The sequence below is a fragment of the Clupea harengus genome, chromosome 4, assembly GCF_900700415.2.
Source record: "Clupea harengus chromosome 4, Ch_v2.0.2, whole genome shotgun sequence".
Lineage (NCBI taxonomy): Eukaryota > Metazoa > Chordata > Actinopteri > Clupeiformes > Clupeidae > Clupea > Clupea harengus.
This window is the reverse complement of record NC_045155.1, coordinates 22,433,137-22,452,949: the sequence shown is the minus strand read 5'-3', so window position 1 is coordinate 22,452,949 and position 19,813 is coordinate 22,433,137. Positions and strand designations below refer to the sequence as shown.

Below are 19,813 nucleotides of genomic sequence, written 5' to 3'. Positions count from 1 at the left end.
TACCGATGAGAAGAGAATACCTGACCCGTCTCCCTTCTTGCCTTTTTGTCAAAGATTCTTGAAAAGGTTGTCTTCAAGCACATTTCTGATTTACTGTCTCAGAAAAACTGAACTATGCCCCCTGACCTGGTGAACAAGACCCCAAGTCACCTACAGTCACTCTCTCGTTCTCCTGGTGCTCACAGGTCATTAGGTAGTTTGACCATACAAGAGTTCATGTGAGTAAGAGTAAGGCTCCTCACAGACATAGGTTCTTGCATGCATTACTAACCATGCTCCTCTTCTAAATTGGCCCCATGCTAAGACCAGCCTGGAGACAGTGGAAGGATGCAGTTGTCAAGAACACTGATCCAACGGTAAAAACAGGGAGGAAGTGGAATCCACAAGAAGTGGTTCAACATGCACAAGGCACATTACAGCATAGGGATATCATTGGGCAGGTATAGAGTGGAAGAGCAGGGTTTGGTGACAGCTGGAGAGGAGGCCGGTGGCAACTCACAACTAGCCTCGTTCGCGAGCAAGTAGAGGAAACTAGACAAACATCAGTGGCTCCTCAAGCAAAGCAAGTGCAATGGATGGACTGGCATGGTGTTGAATTGGGGAAGATCATTTTGAGAGATATTGGGGTTACGGACGCTAACCATACGGACGCTAAATTCATCGTTCGGCTGCCTGATGTCTGCAGAACCTCAGTCAGTAGGTGGATGAAAAGAAGTTGTTTTGGGGGTGTTGGCTCATTAAAACATATATTGTCTGGATGTAAAACAAGCCTGAATCAGGGTCATTATACATGGAGACATTGTCAGGTTTTGAAATAATTTGAGTGTCTGTTTGAGAATAAACGAGTTGAGGTTAACTCTTTCTGGTTAATGACATTGAGAGTAGGATTTCTTTTGTGCGAGAGGGGCAGTGAAGTGGAGTGGAGTAAAGAGAAGATGGGATTGAGGAGGAAGCATGTGTTGTGTGTGAGAGGGGCAGTGAAGTGGAGTGGAGTAAAGAGAAGATGGGATTGAGGAGGAAGCATGCGGAGCTGGTAGTGGAAGCAAGTCAACATGGTGACAACACCATGATGGGGGTTAGGGGCTTTGTAGCTGAATCAACCACAACACTTTTGGATTTTGGTTTTCAAGGATGGTCACTCAAAAGAGCCTTAAAGGAGTTTTCTGAGGCTGCTGAAAAAGCAAGCCAGTGATTGTGGCTGAGGCACACACAGACTACATGGGGTTGTGAATGAACCTAAACTAAAATACATGAAATCTGGTCAAGGTCTATCTTAAGGTGTATCTGTTGTTGTCTCCCATGAGTATGGAGGGAGGTGGATCTGGGACACCAGACGCCATTGTTGAGCCATCTGGAGGTGTTGTGGGCCTAATTCAATGAAACACTGATTCAATTCAATTCAAATGTATTTATATAGTGCCAAAACAATAGAATTGTCTCAGAGCCCAGAGCCTGAACCCCCCTGATGACTGATGAAGGAAGGTGCCTGCCTGAAAACCCCAGTGAAATGCTCATGGAGGCAGTTGTGTTGATGTTGTCGTTGTATCGTACTGTGAAGGAGTGCAGGGTTGCAGCTATCTCCAGCGAATTTTGCATCGTTGTATCTATGGTTGGGCAGTTGTATCTATGGTTGTTGTATCTATGGTTGGGCAGTTGTATCTATGGTTGTTGTATCTATGGTTGGGCAGTTGTTGTATGGGTTAGGTTGCTGGCTATGTGCTTGCATGTGACAGTGAGAGGACTGGCTGCTGTGGGCAGTCCCCAACCGATAGCACAAGGAATGTAACATCTTTTCCTGTAACTAAACTAACTAACTAAAATAAATGACTTGTAATTTTTCCTTAAAAGAAAAACATATTGTTTTGCACAGTTGTACATGATCTCGGTAGCGCATATTTAAGATATTTTCCCAGTATTTTTTATAATGAAGTTATAATCAAAAGGCAAAGTCATCAGCCGGGAAAAGGGTGTGGACCTTTCTTTGTTACCATTACTAGATTACCATTTGGAAGATTATGCTGACCGCATGTTTAGTGGTCACAGTGGCTGTTTTGTCATGTTGGTCATGTTCTCCGTCAGGATATACTGTCATTTCTTACATGTTGTTTGCTAAGTGATTCTATAATGTATATGGCTTGACTTAGAGGATTAAGGATGACGTCTATCTGTTGGGAGACATAAACAGGTGATGTGTGTGTAACAGGACTCAAACCCAATTCAAGGCAATCTGGATCCAGTTTGTACAACTGTTGACATTAACATTAGGGCATCAACCCATTCTGATGACAACTTTAATTGTTCACTTATCTCAGCTGAATAGAGTGTCAGTATAGAGTGGGGAAACAGTAAGGGCCAGATATGATGCATATTATTTCTATTGAATGGAATTGGTTAAAGGCCAGTCACTTATTATCACTTGCATATCCATATACCAGTCCAATGATGTGATTGATTGATGAGTAAGATCATATCCATATACCAGTCCAATGATGTGATTGATTGATGAGTAAGATCATATCCATATACCAGTCCAATGATGTGATTGATTGATGAGTAAGATCACAGTGTTTTGGCCCTGAGCTGCTTGTAATCAAATGAAACTCTTTGTTTCTATTCTCCTCCCCATAGTCAGATGTCGGATCCGTCACCACTCCGTATTCTGGGACCTCATAATCTGCCCATTGCAGATACAGAAATTGAGAAAGTTGATATTTTGTCTAATATTTTCAGACACCTGTGGTAGGTGCCATGAAGAGTTTCCACCAGGAGATGGAGACAGCTTGCTATAAGTCTCTGTGCTGGGTGAGGAGCAGTGACATCACACTTGTATGCATCATCACTAAATGAGTGGGTAAGTGAATGAATGAATGAGTGGGTGGATTAATGAGTGGGTAAGTGAATGAATGAGTGGGGGGGTTAATGAGTGGGTAAGTGAATGAGTGTGGTTGCCTTTCTTGTTGTCTTAAAAATGTTACAAATAGCAGTGTGTGTTTGCAATTATTTGCAATCAAATATATACATCTGATCTATAAATCACTTTAAATGCTATTTTTATGAGAGGAGAATCAGTGTGTCAATGTAGAAGTTATGAGAGGAGAATCAGTGTGTCAATGTAGAAGTTATGTGAGGGGAATTGGGGAACCCCTCCCACTTTTAGCTCTGTCAACAAAATACAGACCATGGGGGTATTAGATTAGAGATGAACTCAGATCATGGGGGTATTAGATTAGAGATGAACTCAGAATAATACAGACCATGGGGGTATTAGATTAGAGATGAACTCAGAATAAGTGGTAAATGGACCATAGGGATTAGGTCAGCTTTCTGGCACAATCATCTCAGTTAATATTTCTATAGGGCAGGAGGCAAAGTAAATGAGTATTATAACATTAGTAGTGACATGCATTTAAAACCTTACAACCCAAAAAGGAAAAAGCACAATTGTGTAGTGAAAAGTAGTACTACATTATGAGGAAAGAATTACTATTGTATAGAAAAGTTTAGGTAATCCTGTGGAGATGACAGGTCTTGTTTATCTTCATCTTGACGTCCACAGTTACCTTCAGGAAATGTGCTAGCTGGAAATGCTTTGATATATGTTTTGCTTTGTGATCTTCATTGTTTGCTTCTTATCACTTCAAAACTCTTCTTTATCAAAAAAATACAGATTTTGCTCAGGGATGACCAAACCTTTGTCTACAATTATATGATTTTATAGTTACATAAAAGTTCTATAATTTACAGTGTAAGAGCAGCACCTTATCTTCTATCAACAACAGTTGCATGTCTCTATTCCACTGCATCAATATGATTTAATGTCACTCCAAACAGGGAGTTGGTTTCACCAGAAGGTGGGGTGTTTAACTGGCAGATTGGATTTGTAGTAGCACTGTTCCAAGGGGGGCCGGGGAGGGTGAAAGAAGGCGTTGCAATCCTTTTGAAAGAGACCAACTTCCTGTTAATGCATATGGATGAACTAATTGTCACAGTCTCATTCGGGCACATGGGACACCAAGCCTGAAACTAGGACTTCTGCCACTGCCTCTATATCAAACTTCTCCTGAAACTAGGACTTCTGTCACTGCCTCTATATCAAACTTCTCCTTTGAAGGGATACGTCTGTCAGTTAGCCCAAGAAGCCTTCGAAAATATGAAAATGCTGCTGTCCTTCTCAATGCTGCTGCTCTCTAAACTGGCTTCAGTGGCATTCACTTTTCCACAGGGGGAAATCCAGACAGGAGCCCTAGCGTCTGTCCCAGCCCAGGAAGGTCTTCTTCCCCACAGGGATCTGAACAGAATGGATCTGATTGCCAAGAGCAGCAGAGTGGCGCGAGCTGCAGAGGACCTGGAGGAGGCAATGGATGAAAATGAGCTTTCTACCTCCAACTACATCACAGACAATCCCATCAACCATACAACTGTGTCTACTCCAGAGAACGGCACCTCCACTATTCACCCCTCCGAGGGGACCACTGATATGGACCATGTTAATGCTACAGAATTAGGCCGTACATATATTCACAATCCACTCTTTCCAGTGACCGACAGCTCGTACAGTGCTTATGGAGTTCTCTTCCTCTCCCTTGTGGTGTTTGCCGTGGGTGTGATGGGGAATCTGGCAGTAATGTGCATCGTGTGGCACAACTACTACATGCGAAGTGCCTGGAACTGTATACTGGCCAGCCTGGCTTTCTGGGATTTTTTAGTTCTGTGCTTCTGTTTGCCGGTAGTGGTTTTTCATGAGTTGACCAACAAACGACTTCTTGGAGATTTCTCTTGCAAGGTGGTACCATACATGGAGGTATGTTTGTATTTAAGGAGGAGGAGTTACAGCATGAGTAAGCTTCTGAATATGAACACATTATTCTCTATAAATCTGTTTAAAGTATCAACTGTTATAGAGTATTTCTGTATGTGAGAAGTTGAACAAGACAGTTTTAGTATTCTGTTTGACATTTTAAAATCCCAATTCTAAGCAGAATTTCAGATTTTGAATATTGAAAAAATGTGCATGTAGACAGGATTAAAGTGTGATTCCACTGTAGCATATTACAACATTCATGTAGACAGGATTAAAGTGTGATTCCACTGTAGCATATCACAACAGCCATGTAGACAGGATTAAAGTGTGATTCCACTGTAGCATATTACAACAGCCAAAAAAGAAGTCCATCCCTGCACAGCTGAAATCAAACAAGCTTTGAGAACTGTGACAGTGAATTTGTAATGATAAGTTGGCTAAGGTATGAGACACTATCCAAGTAACTTCCTGTAAAACATCGTGGTGATTATTTATTGGTGAGAGCATTGGTGGTGTTTTGTGAACATTTTCCACACAAGTTTTCCCTGTGGAAGACTAACCCCATCCTCATCTCTCATCCTCCCAGGTAACATCTTTGGGTGTGACTTCCTTTGGCCTGTGTGCCCTTGGCATTGACCGTTTTCATGCGGCCACTAGTTCTCAGCCCAAGGTACGGAAGGTGGAGCGCTGCCAGTCTGTCTTTGCTAAACTGGTTGTGGTGTGGCTGGGCTCAATGGTGCTGGCAGCTCCAGAACTTCTGTTATGGCAGCTCCACCCAGTTAGGTCTGCTAGCTTGGGTATAGTGGTTGATTCCTGTATCATGAGTCCCTACACTGACCTTCCTGAGTCCATCTACTCCATTGTGATCAACTACCATGAAGCTCGTACATGGTGGTATTTTGGTTGCTATTTTTGCCTGCCTGTGGTTTTCACATTGTTGTGTCAATTAGCCACTTGCCATGTGTCAGATGGCAGCACAGTCAAGAGTTCAGAGGACCACTTACCTTCCAAGAAGCAGAAGCTGCAGCATGTGCAACAGGTGGAGCGCCAGATGAACTGCACCGTCCTGGCGCTGATCGTGGTCTACGGCCTGTGCACCCTTCCTGAGAATGTGTGGAACCTAACACAGGCATATGCTCCGCTGCACGTGTCTGAGAGGGTGGCTGCATTACTGGCCCTCATCAACCAATTCTTTCTTTTCTTCAAGTCGTCTGTCACCCCGGTGCTGCTGCTGTGCCTCTGTAAGTCTCTGGGTCAGGCGTTCATGGACTGTTGCTGCTGCTGTTGTGAGGAGTGTCAGCCAGTGGCTGCCAGGTCCTACTCCCCCTCCACAGGCACCACCGGCTCAGAGAGTAAGCTCAAGAGCTCTGTGGAGATGTCTTCCTCCATCTTTTTTGATAAAGCAAAGGACAGCTCCACCATCCTGGCCATTGGCTCATCAAGCTGAGGAAGACTCCTGTTCTCCTGTCCTCCACATTGGATTTCTTAGTCACAGGACACTAGTCTGGCAGTGGTAACATAGCCGTTACAGCTGATAGCTCCCAGGTCTGATGTTGTGCTTGTGTTTTTAATGTGTGTCTGCAATATTTCCTAAATCATGTGTAAGTTTGAACAAAATGATAAGGTATAAAGTATAATTAGTGATCATAACTCATATCTCATCAGAAAACTATTGTGCTTGTCTGCCCCATGAAATGGAAAGCTACGCATAAGATGCAAGTCAAGCTGAAAAGCTATATGGAAGACAAGTTGAAATGAGTGAAAAACTAAATTGGACTAGAAACCAATGGCACATTGACAGAAACAGCTCTACAACTTTGGTCCACTTTAAAATACAAGACATAAGTAAGTGTCCAAAGACAATGTGACGATGATGTGACGATGTTAACAATAAAGTAGATATACCATCTTCAATATATATAGTATAGATGAATAGCATGCAACTTGTTACGTGTAACCTGTCACTATCATGGTGAGGTCTGTGGCTGAGTCTGGGCTGTCCTTGAACATAGAAAAGTCATTCTATTTAAACCAATGCAGCTCATGTTCACAGGCAATACTAAGCCACGATGAACATGGATCTTACTGATTATCCATTTTACATACCAGGATGCCTATGATTACACACATATTATAATATTATACATCATACATTGTGCAAATAATTACACATTTGTGAGCTGAATCAACTGGGACAGTGAGGTACTGAAATAAAGAGGGTTAGCAACAGAAATATCCAGTCCAATCTAACTAAAAATCAGTTGAATTGCATTGTTTCATACTGTTCTTACTACAGTATATGTACAGTATGGGCCTAGACTGACACGCTGATTAGAACTGTTTACTTTCAGGCTAGCCCATTCTTAAGTCTCTTAAGTGCCACTTTTTCTAATTCTGCTAGTGTGTCTAACAAATTTGCTAGTTGCACAATTCTACCTGCCAGCAGTTATCACTCACATTATTACCCAAAAACTGTTAATTGTGTTTTTTTTTATCCTCCTTAACCTGAATAAATGGTCATTAATTTTGACTTGATGTGGCACAATTCCCCTTCCTGTTATTTTGACTTGATGTGGCACAATTAAATGGTGGTCAGAAGTATTCCTGAGTTTCCAGTTTGTTATTGTCACCCTTTAGTTCTGTAAAACAAATTGAGTTATACTATGTAGATTCTGTCAGGAAAAATCACAGTCACAATAAAGCACTATTGGAAAATTGGCCCTCTGATAATGATCTAAGTCCTGCATCTGTTGACAAACCCAGTGTCCTCTTTTGACCTCAACTCCTGGTTAACTCCTTTGATGTTTTGTATAGGTGGGGTTCACCATTGTTGAGGTACTGACCTTTTGACTTATCTCTTGCTCCTTCCAAAGCAGCAAGAAATGTAGGTGTCATTATCGATGACCAACTAACATTCACAGACCACATTGCCACTTTGTGGCATTCAACATCCGCAAAATCAGGCCGTACCTAACCCAGTATGCCACCCAGCTGCTGGTACAAACCTTGACTACTGCAACGCCCTCCTAATGGGCCTGCCAGCATGTGTGGTGAAACCACTACAGATGGTCCAGATTGTGCAGGCGCGTCTGGTGTTCAACCAACCAAAGAGGGCACACGTCACCCCGCTACTCCACTGGCTGCCTGTAGCTGCTCGCATTAAGTTCAAGTCCCCCCCCCCCCCCCCGTTCGTCTAATGAGCGTCGTTTAGCACTGCCGTCTGTGCAAGTACGGCAATCTAGACTTTTCTCATTCGTAGTTCCACGTTGGTGGATGAGCTTTCTAGCACTACCAGAGCAAGGGCGTCCCTCTCTACCTTTAAAAAGCTTTTGAAGACCCAACTCTTCAGAGAGCACCTCCTTTCCTAACTTGCACTTCCTCTCTCTTCCTCCTCATTCCTCTACCTCTCCTTATCTTGCCTCTAATGCTATCTCCTCTAACTAGTACTTAACTCACACCTTTTATTCCTTATGTAAAGTAGCATTTATTGTTACACTAGGTCTGTATTGCTCGTAGCTTGATTGTTTTCTCCTTTGTACGTCGCTTTGGATAAAAAAGCTGCTAAATGACTAAATGCAAATGTGTAAATGTAAACAATGGAATTATTGCTCTTCACTGTGTGTATGCCTACTGCTGGAAACATTCTTGTTTGAACACCTATTTTCCTCTCTGTAGCCAGCGTCAGCCATTTTGCACAGCGAGACAAAATGTATGACCATGTACACACAATCAAGTTGTTTTCATGACTTTTAATTGGCCTGAGTTTTAGAATGGTTTTGATTCATCAGTGTGTATTCTTGACTTTCCTGACATCCAGCTCAGGGCAAATGAAGATGGTGTTGATTTGATTCAATTCAATTCAATTTTACGTATATATACTGTAGCGCCAAAACAATAAAATTGTCTTAAGGCGCTTAACAGAGCCCAGGGCCTAAACCCCCTTAGAGCAAGCACAATGACAACAAGGGCAAAGAAAAAATCCCTGAAGAAACCTTAAGCAGAACCGTGGCACATCTGTTCGAAGCCGACTGGGTAAAGATAGAAAAAGGGGTGTGGGGGGGATTGGCTTGTGGCGGAAGGAATTGATCAGGAATTTACGTGTAGTTCAATCAGGAACTTGCGTAAATGGACAAAGCCTCCTCTCCAATCAATCTGTAACTGTAGCCTGATGTCCCTTTAACTATGCCCCCTGACTAGTGGACAAAATACAACAAGCTAACTGAGAGTAAGCAAGTTTAGCGCAAGCTGCTACAACCAAAAAGCCTGCTAGCTAACTCTATGACGGGAGCAAGCAAAGCTAGTAATCACGAAGACAACCCGCAAACTCTACTAGGTGAACAAAATGAGCGACTCGTTCCTCAGATCTACACTGCAAGGCAACAACGATATCATGGCTACGACTTCCTTCATCTTTCTTCAGTTTGGATCACCAACATCGGATCCGCCAGCACAACCCTTTTCCCCAAGGACAGGTAACTCCAATACAACTGGGCATTTACAGCTACCTTAGCATAATCACTACCCTGGCTTAGCATAAGACTTTGACACTTGTATTTTATTTTTTTTGTTCACCAAACATGACGATCCATTGTATCTACAATGCATATCAAATTGATAAGGTGGGGAGAGGGCATTCAAGTATTGTAGAACAGCTTAGTGGGTATACAGTGTGCTCATGTGGTTACTATTACAAGGGTAAGTAGAGTAATGGAACAGAAAACTATGTCAAGGGTGGCAATTATTTACATTGCAGGAAAATGCTAGCACTAAGTATGGGGTACAATAAGTGTATGACCCCCAGTGTGGTGGGGGTGGGTAGGTGTAGGCCGAGGGTTTCTGGGGTGCAGAGACTACAGCAGCATCCCACAGCGACGATACTCTAGATTAGGAAGGGAAAAAAGAGACAAAGTGAGTGTGTAGAGTTCAGCTGCTAATATGCCTATGTACTTAATGTACATATATGATTTTATATGTTTCCACAGCCATCATCATTTGCGAGCAAAGGTCACTCTATAAGAGAGAAAATTTGGTTAGTAGACATCAATTTGATACAGATTGGAACAGATAAGGAGATAAATCTAGGTAAACAATTAACAGTAGGTAATATGGCCACTATCAGTATCAGTATTAGCATGAGCAATATGATTTTGCAAGTACATGTGATATATGTATATTCAGGGGCGGACTGGCCATCGGGGATACCGGGGGAATCCCCGGTGGGCCGACGGGGTTGGGATTGTCCAAAATACCGGCCCACTGTTTTCTCCAACCGGCCCACCCTCTCAGATCGCAGGGAGAATTTACAGATTCCCTATTACTCAGAACACGTGTAGTTTGCTCTAAAAACTTCACTGTATTATTAGCACTGACTGAAATTTATATTCCTCCTCGCGATCTGTATTCACACTCATGGTGCTAATTTTTCGAAAATAATTCTGAAGTGTCTTCTGAAATGTGTTCTTACGGACTTCGGAAGTTTAACGTAAGAAAAGATCTCCACCTTATTAATGAACGCCTGAAAATGGGTTCTTACACAGCCAAAGTGTTCTCAGCTGTGCGGATTGAGGATGAGGATTCTTAAATTTGGATTTGCATACATACACGCCCCGTCGGGCACGCAACCGTAGTGAAGTGTGCAGTCAGCCCTAGCCTGATTGAAAACTCTGGGCCATTTACGGCGGTTATTTCGCGTTGTGAAATTCTGGTCTAAATTCAAAACGAATCCCACATGAGAAAACTTTCATGAATGCCCTAAAACATCATTAGTGGAGTTCAAAAGAAAGCTTTACTCATCTAATCTCTTACGTCAGTCTAACTTTGACATTTAATAACAGAAAACAATCACTCCTACATTTTATTTTATTTATTTTAATTATTTGTGGCCTTTCCTGTTATTGTATATGTAAAGCACATTGACTTCCATAAATAAATACATAAATAAAAGTTACCTTGCCTTGCCTACTCAACACTTGCGTCACTGGCTAGCAGACAAAGTTGTTTTTGAGAGTGAGAGCATGTCATCGGCACCAAAACGCAAAGGTGGCAGGGAGAAAAAAAAAAGGTCTGGAGGAAGGTGCATCAAAATATGCAAAAATCTCTGATTTATTTGGGAAACCACCGACTGTTGACAGTGATAAGAAGGTAAGTGGTTGACTTGGTCAATGTTAGCTTGCTTTTCACAGATGAGGTAACGTTCCCTACAAGCTAGCCTAGCTAACGTTAGGTAGATAAATGTCCAAAATTGAGACCGTTATGATCTGGTAAAATAAGCAAGCTGGCGCTGTTGTCATCATCGAGATTATCTATTTAACATGTTAGCCGTAGTTACTTGCTTACAATCGATGAGCAAGCTATCCATGGTGGTAGTTGTAAAGAGGGAAATCTTATCATTTCTAATAACTTAAGTTAACCAGCTAGCTTGTTATGCTAAAATCACCGTGTTACACACAACACTTACATTATACACAATGTTAATATGTTATCTAGATTGATGATTCTGCTGCTAGAAGCAGCAGCCAGGGGCCCCAGAGCCAAGATAAGACCCAGGGTACAATGTACACCTAAGTTACAGTTTAATATACAAAAATAGTGTATTTCAATTCAGCACATGTATTTAAAGTATATTTATCTAATACACTTTGAGTGTACTAACCAATAGTGGAAAGTTAAGTACAAAAAAGTATACTTAGTACACTTAAATGTAATGTACTTAAGTGTCGTTTTTTTCCCACCTGGGGCACTAATATAGTTTGCTGATAGTGTTGTGTCAATGGTTTAACATACTTACATAATAATCCCTATTTACCACTCATGTAGGCTGAAGATGACAGTGACTTTGACAGATTCCTTAAGGCTTTGTAGTTATACCGTACGTACAGTATAACCATCTGATACTAGCCCAGAGTTAAGCATATTCATCTAGCAAACTATACCTACCTTGGAGTGTTACAATAGCCAGTGTCATTTTATTCCATGTGTCCATCCAGGCAAATTGGTGGATCCAAATGTTATTAAAAAACAAACATATATGATGTAATTGCTTTGTAATCATCCAAAATAATGTTAAGTGTATGAGTATTTTTCCAAGTATGCCACTGCACTGACTGGTCGATACGTGCGATGCATTGAGTGGGCAGCGCGCCGTGTACTGACTGGACAGCGCGCTGTGTACTGACTGGGCAGCGCGCCGTGTATTGAGTGGGCCGGTCTGACAGTAACTCCCGGGCCACTTTTTTCCCCCAGTCCGCCCCTGTGTATATTCAATTCAATTTTATTTATATAGCGCCATAACAATACAATTGTCTCAAGGCGCTTTACAGAGCCCAGAATAAATATATATGTACTGTATATATTTTTTTGTTCTAGTGAGTGTGAGAAGTTGGAGGCTCGCTATTGAGTTGTTGCTACATCCGGACAGGAGAGCATTGCAGTAGTCTGGTCGCAACGTAATGAAAGTGTGAATTCGTTTTTTCTGTGTCTTGGAAAAATAGGACTTTTCGGATTTTGGCAATATTGCGTAGATGAAAAAAATATGTCTGAGATCTGTTTTATGTGTGAATCAAATAGGAGATTTTGGTTGATAATTATAACAAAATTTGTGATACTAGTATTGGATGTTAATGTTGAGTGTGGGTACATAATGTCATTCTCAATTGTTTAGGGCCTACAAGCATAACTTAGTTAAGTTAATAAGGAGCAGGAAGTTGTTAGTCATCCAAGCTTTTACATCTTGCAGGTAGGCTTCTATCTTGGATAGCTGTACAATTTCATCAGGTTTCATGGATAAAGTTGGGTGTCATCAGCATAGCAATGTAAGTTAACGCTGTGCTCTTCTTAAGGGAAGCATGTACAAGGGGAGGAGCAAGGGTCCAAGCACAGAGCCTTGGAGAACACCATAACTTACTCTGGCGTGATTGGTTGACTTATTATTGGCATGAACAAATTAGTGACAATCAGAAAGGTAAGACCTAATTAGGGATAGGGCACTCCCTTTGATGCCGACATGATGCTCAAGTCTCAACACTAAGGTCTAGAAGAACCAGTATTAAAATGCACCTATTGGATCGGATGTGATTAGTAGGTCATTCAGAACTTTACATTCTTAATATCATTGGTTGAATGTTGCCCGGTTCTGTATCCCTCCTCCACGCCCTGAGATGCCCAGACATGCAAGAGACATCCTAACAAAAGTTAGATGATGGCTGAAGTTCAAGCACTCTGGACTCTGGTACTGGAAGAAAAATAATAGATATCTGGACACTCTTTTATTATAACTTGACAGAAAAATAAAACACAACGCACTGCAATAACAGGAGAGAAACCGTGTGGCTTCAAAATAGGTTGGAAGAACACAAACTGAGAAGTGTTGTAGTAATCTTTGATCTTTGTGGATGTTTTGATGTTGTTATCACTGTTTAACTTTTACATTTATATTGTAGAGAAGACTTGCTAGTCTTAGAAGTTGAAGTTTCAGGACGTAGTAATCTTTGATCTTTGTGGAAGTCTGATATTTTTTCAGTTTTTCTGGTTGAAGTAATAAAAGTCTATGTTTTAGAGTTTTAAGATTTGAGTCAGTTGGCTTTCTCACTTAACTTACCTGACAAAGCTGAACCCCAAATAAAATGTTGAAAAATTAAGTAATTCTTGTGTATATCACTCAACACTACTGATATCATGGGGGTATAATCTGGCTGGAGTATAAATTGGCCTAGGCCATAATATACCCGGGGTATAATCTAGCCTAGGCCATAATATACCCGGGGTATAATCTAGCCTAGGCCCCTTTAACCCCAGGTATAGTCCGGACTGGGGGTATACTATTGGCTGTTTCACCGGGCTATAGGGTCATGGAGGGGGAGGAGACTGTGTTTTTCTCTTGTTGTTAAAATGTTGTTATTGAAAAAGGTCATGAAATCGTTACTTCTACAGGTTATAGGAATACAATGTTCGATTGTTTGTGTTTTTTTTGTTAGTCTAGAAATGATAGTAAAGAGTTTTATCATTTTCAGTCACTGACGAATAGTAAGCTGATTTCACATCAGAAAGTGCTCTTTTACAAGACTATCCTTCCATGCCAGGTGAAATACCTCATGTTTGGTGGAGCACCATTTTTTTTTTTACTTTCTGAGTCATTTGTTACGTGCACGAGTCTGGTCAGTGTCTTTTCTGTTTTCTTATTCTCTTTTTTAGTGGTGCAACAGTGTCAAGGGTTGAGCGAAACACACTTGTGACACCATCTGTTAGTAGGTCGATATGAGGTGGGGATGTGCTTACGCCACCTTCAGTGCCAGGAGTAAGGGCTGAGGCAAGTGCGGGTGGTAGTTTTGACATCAATTCTGCTGTAGTCTTGTCAGATAAACAGTGACTGTAGAAGTGGGCTAATTCCAATGTTGCGCAGAGTTAAAATTGCAAGTTGAATGTAATGAGGTGAAGATCTGAAAGGGCAGTATTTTGAGGTCACTGTATGGTGGTCGATTTCTAAGCCATATGTTAGTACAAGGTCAATGGGGAATTTGAATTTGGGTATGTAAGATTAAGTACGAGAACTTCAAATGATTTTAGATTAAATTCAGGGAAATACCTAAGTTGGCATGGAAAATTGTTAGGCAGTTAAAATTACTTGGAAGAGTAGACTTGTTTAAGGCTAGTTATTCGTCTTTGTTTTAGTTCGAAAACGTTTCAATATGGTCTATATAGTCAGTTATCAACTCATTTATAAGTGCAGCTTTTGATTTTAAGGACCATATGTTAATAAGGCCCAACTGTAGGTTTGTACTGGTAGTGTTCTGTACAGATATAGCTTTTATCTTTATCAGATTTTCCTGTCTAATACCTCTACCAGTGTGGTTTACAGTGTGCTAAGATGTTCTGGGTAAAAATACAGTTTCTTTGTGATTAAGTATGGGCAATTAATTATATTGGGGCAGCAGAGGTTAGTATAGGGTAGTAGTTTTTCCTCCTAGCGTTCATTTCGGATTTGCAGCCTTGACTGGACAGGAGACTGGCCCCCTCCCAGGAGGGGTGAAGGCCATCTCTCTACAGCCGCCCATGCTTCCTCCAGAACTGTGTCCGGCTGTCGATTAAGTCTTCGTCATTACATTACTGGCACCATTCTGATAGCCAGTTGCTAAGTGAATGATAAAGATGGTGTATGTAATGTATTAAGAATGATAAAGATGGTGTATGTAATGTATTAAGAATTGAGGAATATTGGAGGTTTGATGGGTTATTTCACCCAATAATGTCAAACCATATGCTAGTTCATATTAAAACGAAATAGTTGTATAAACTAAACATTTTCACTGACTTGAAAGTCACATCTTCTCCTAACAGCTCAAATTAGATGCTAATGTAGCCTAATATCGATTATATAGACTGTATATAGAGGCTCGACTCCTTATACAGTCATTGATATAGACTAACATGACACACTCATATGGTGTTTAACCAGTTTAATCTTAGCTCTGTTCAAGGCTTCGCATTTTTGGCTATCAGTCACAACAAGCTGCAATAATATCAACTATCCGTCTATCATTTTATGAAAGGCATGTCTGTGCTGGATAAAAAAGGTTAAAGTATAGATACACACCTTTATTTTACTCTGAAATCTGTTGAAACTAGAAAACTGCTGCCGGTCGGAGGGTTGAGGACTGTTTTTTGAACTTGTTGCTAAAAATAATGAAACAACTGAAATGAAGTAACCCAGCCGATGGGTAGAGGAGAGGAGGGCCCAGATAGCAGACTTGTTTGGCAGGACAGATCCGGAATGGAAGAGGATCATGGATCCTGACCAGATCTGACCCTACCCTGATCCGCTCATGAAGCAGGACATCCGGCCTGGATCAGATTTGGATCCATTCTGAATAGCTTGATATCTGGCCAAAATTAGCTACAGAAATATCTAAAATCTTGCTGACCAACACCTAGTTTGCACTATAAAAGCTTGAATATTTCTTATTACCAGTCTGCCTCTATTAATATACATAAAACATTCAGTTTTATATAGTAGTATAGTGGGTCTAAAGCTATCCTTTTAGCCACCCTGTGGTTCTCCCCAAGGTTACCAACACCACCATAAATCTGCATAGAAATGATTTTGTTTACCACTTTTGTGCCCTCAGACGTGCTGCTCCTCCACTTCAAGTTCTCCAAGAGATAACTGAAATAACCGTCAGCAAAGTTGGGGTCCCCAGTGAGTCCGCTGTTTGATGGTGTGCTGTCCTTATCTGGGCCATATCCTGTGCGCATTGCCAAAATGAATGTTACCCTGTGAATCATACGGTGTGAGTCACATCATTTGGGGCTGCTTACCTTCAACCTGAATTATAGACAGCTCAAGGTCAAATCATGGACAGCTCAGAATACCTGTGAAGGAACAACCTTCTGTCATCTGTGAGAAGGAGCATACATTCAGGCATCTTCGAGAACAAGCAATCAACATTTTAGAATGGCCCAGTCCGAGTCTAAACTTGAATCAATTTGAAAATCTGTGGAGTGATTTGAACCGTGTGGTGCACGGGAGATGCTCTTGCAGGATTTAAAACTTTTTTGCAAGCAACAGCTGTAAAATATTCCACAGTCAGTATGAGCCAAGCTTGCCCAAATGAGTGCTGTAATAGACTACTACTAGGTACTCAGAGGATGTGTTAGTTTGGGCCAAATGAGTGCTGTAATAGACTACTACTAGGTACTCAGAGGATGTGTTAGTTTGGGCCAAATGAGTGCTGTAATAGACTACTACTAGGTACTCAGAGGATGTGTTAGTTTGGGCCAAATGAGTGCTCTAATAGACTACTACTAGGTACTCAGAGGATGTGTTAGTTTGGGCCAAATGAGTGCTCTAATAGACTACTTGTCAGGTTCCTGCGGAGCTCTGCTCCGGCCACACCCCCTTCAGCTCACTAACTCTCCCAGCTGCACGCTCATCAGCTGCATTCAGGTCCCCAATCACACAAGCACATACACCTGTTCCACTCTCTTGCTTCACTCACCGGAATACTGATCACGTACACCTGTAGCCTCACTCACCTGCACCGCGTTTACATTCACCAGGTTCATAATCACCCACACCTGTCACAGCCCTTACATATACCTCACACTCCCTTCACTCAGGTGTCTGGTATCGCACTTCAACGGATAAACAAACCTTGGATTTCCCGCGACCTGACTTTCATATGGATTACATTCGCTCCCGTCATAGTTTGTACCAGTTACGTTTATCGCTTTAGTTTCAGTTTTACTTATAGTATTAGTTCTTGTGTAGTTAGTACCTTGCCGAGTGTGACTCGTGTTTGGTTTGCCGCAGCGGCGTTTTCCTCAGTTCCCTCAGTTCCCAGCAGTGCTACGAGCCTGCGCCCCTCCGTGGGTTGTGACTGTTCATCGAGGATTAACCCATCAGCATCTCCGTGTCTGCAACCTGTTGTCTGTCCTGTGTGTTCCTGGCTGTCTCTGTCTGCAATAAACTCTGTTTCCAAGTATTCCTATCTCAGAGTCTGTTCGTTCCGTGACACTACTACTAGGTACTCAGATGATGTGTTGTATGGGCCAAATTAGTGCTCTAATAGACTACTACTAGGTACTCGGAGGATGTGTTAGTATGGGGGTGGGCATACGTATGCAACCAAGGTCTGGCTTGTTTTTTATTAGTATCTTACTTTAAGAGGTTTCAGGGGTTTTTATTTCATATTAAATGTTGGAAAAATAGGAAATTATCTTTTTTTCCATCACAAAATCACTTTAACTGGGGTGTAGACGTGTTTTACCCACTGTGCTATAGTTTATTCCTGAAATAAATAGAAACATTTTAAATATACATTTGATATGGATTCACATAGTCATGTTTATATATACATGCCACCCATTAACATCTCTGTGTTGTGCACAGTAAATGCAAATTATTTATTGAATGCTGCACAGCATGTCCAGAAACCCCCCATCCACTCCTGTTTGTCACATTGGTATTACTCACAAGTGGCCAGTGGAAGTATCCACTGTGCATATCAATGCCCATGCACTACAGCTAAGTTGCCAAGTTACTGTGCAAGCATTCAAATGGATCTAGATTCAGCCAAATCCAGACAATGTTGTCCCAGTTTTCCCATCTTGTATAGTTACCTTGGAAACGTAACCTTGGGCACATCTGTCTAGAATACTAGCCATTTTGGTTAGAGAAATTGTGAAACTGCTTGTGTGATAAGAAATATTATACACTGATATATTTGTAATATTTTGTCATATTTGTTTCATATCAAAAGTGACAAATGCATTAGGACACATTAAACCTTCTCACCATATATGGTGTGACATTCCCAGGTACACAATCTTGTTGTAAGTCTGTGTGGGATTATAGAAGCTTAACAGTGATATTACACCTGATTTGATCATCAGGGGATGATCAAAGGCAAAAACATTCTCTTGAAAAGCTCAGAGCAAGCTGGAAAGTGGAGTCATTTTGAATGTTAAAAAGTACAGATAATCAACTGCTGATCACCTGAAAGTTTTAAGTTCTGGACAGTGGGCAGTAGCTGACCAATTTTGAGTGTCTTGGCTTGTGTTCAGTGGCCGTGGGGGATTGGGAAGATGAGTGTGAGAGAGTGAGAACAGCCTCATTAAAGAGCTGAAAGCGGTATGAAAACATTCCCTGTGAAAGGAGTCCTGTTGGCACAATGACACTGGGGAACAGTTCCTCCTCTGTTCTAGTAATGAAGGTGGGGAACACAGATCACTTCCCCCGCCCTCCTGCACACACACACACACACACACACACACACAAGCAGGCTAACAGGGACAATATTTTCTTCTCTGTCTCTGATTTTTTTGTAAGAAACAAATACATAAAGGTAACTGCTTAATTTAAATCTCAATATCTGATAGCAATATACTGCATTTGCAAATGTCAAGGTTAAAGGTTTGACCATCCTTAAAATGTTTTAAAGGTTTGTACATGTTATTCACCTGAAAGCCCATTTATTTTTAGATCATTTTCAAACATGTCATGAAAATGTCCTAATTATATTTGATGACTTGAAGTAACAGTAAGGAGTTTTGGTCAAAAACTAATGAGCTAACTACCTGAAAGGCATAGTTTGTCAATGTGCTGTAAAAGCTCTTCTTATATTTCTGTGGGGTGTCCATTACATAACAATATGCCATTGAAATGATTTTGAAGAAGATTACTTGCCCATAAAACATATCTCAAAAAGTAGCTAAATGCTGCTGTAGAAGCAACGTGTTTCTTTAACTTTAGTAAACATGTTTTGATACCAATTACTGATAGAAACTATTAAAGCCTAGGTGGAAGATCATTGCAAGGTTTGCAGAAATGATCTTCTCCTAAACGAAAACTAACAGTTAAGTTGATGCTTTAACCACACACACACTCTTACTTCTCGAAAGATAACAGTGTATTTGAGCTCAGATCATTGCATGCCAATTCTCCAATTAGGGTCAAATATCTGAGACATGGACTAACCTATCTAGGATTTTTAAATCTTTTAAAATTCAGTCAGTAAGTTGTTTACATTTTGAATTGTGTATACACACACACACACACACACACACACACACACACACACACACACACACACACACACAGATTTGTTAATGATCTGGTGCACATCTTCTTCTCTGCACTGGCTCACTGAGCGAGCACAATCTAATGTGACCTGAATGTCCTTCACTGAGAGAGAGAGAGAGAGCAGAGCATTGGCTCTCATAGCCCTCCCCTGCTGCGGGGACAATGTTTGTTCTGTTCTGACAGAATACAAGGGAGGAGGCAATGGGGTGGGCAAATAGGGCAATTCATTCACATTCCCATGGCTACAAGGGTTAGGTCAACTTAAAATACTAATTTTTACAAATCAGGGGCTGGCAAAGTGATCCACGTGCACGCACACACACACGCACACACGCACACACACACACACACACACACACAATGTGTTAGAGAGTCTCTGTCCCATTACCACTATGATCTTAAGGACAGGACAAGTCACACTTGTTGCATAACAGAAC

The 19,813-nt window shown here is 41.3% G+C and overlaps 1 protein-coding gene across 1 annotated transcript; it reads left to right on the top strand.

Moving 5' to 3' along the window:
* The first annotated feature begins 4,199 nt into the window (after positions 1 to 4,199).
* On the top strand, positions 4,200 to 6,248 carry gpr37l1b (G protein-coupled receptor 37 like 1b). Its single transcript, XM_012820728.3, has 2 exons — positions 4,200 to 4,801; positions 5,388 to 6,248. Exons 1-2 carry the CDS (start codon positions 4,298 to 4,300, stop codon positions 6,246 to 6,248), a joined length of 1,365 nt encoding a protein of 454 aa, XP_012676182.1. The 5' UTR covers positions 4,200 to 4,297.
* Positions 6,249 to 19,813: the final 13,565 nt, after the last annotated feature.

What these genes read in the sequence shown, in the direction of transcription:
- gpr37l1b (XM_012820728.3), top strand. Translation starts at nt 4,298, where the DNA reads ATGGATCTGATTGCCAAGAGCAGCAGAGTGGCGCGAGCTGCAGAGGAC. An exon ending in AGGTGGTACCATACATGGAG is followed by an intron (nt 4,802 to 5,387) that starts GTATGTTTGTAT and finishes TCATCCTCCCAG; the next exon opens with GTAACATCTTTGGGTGTGAC.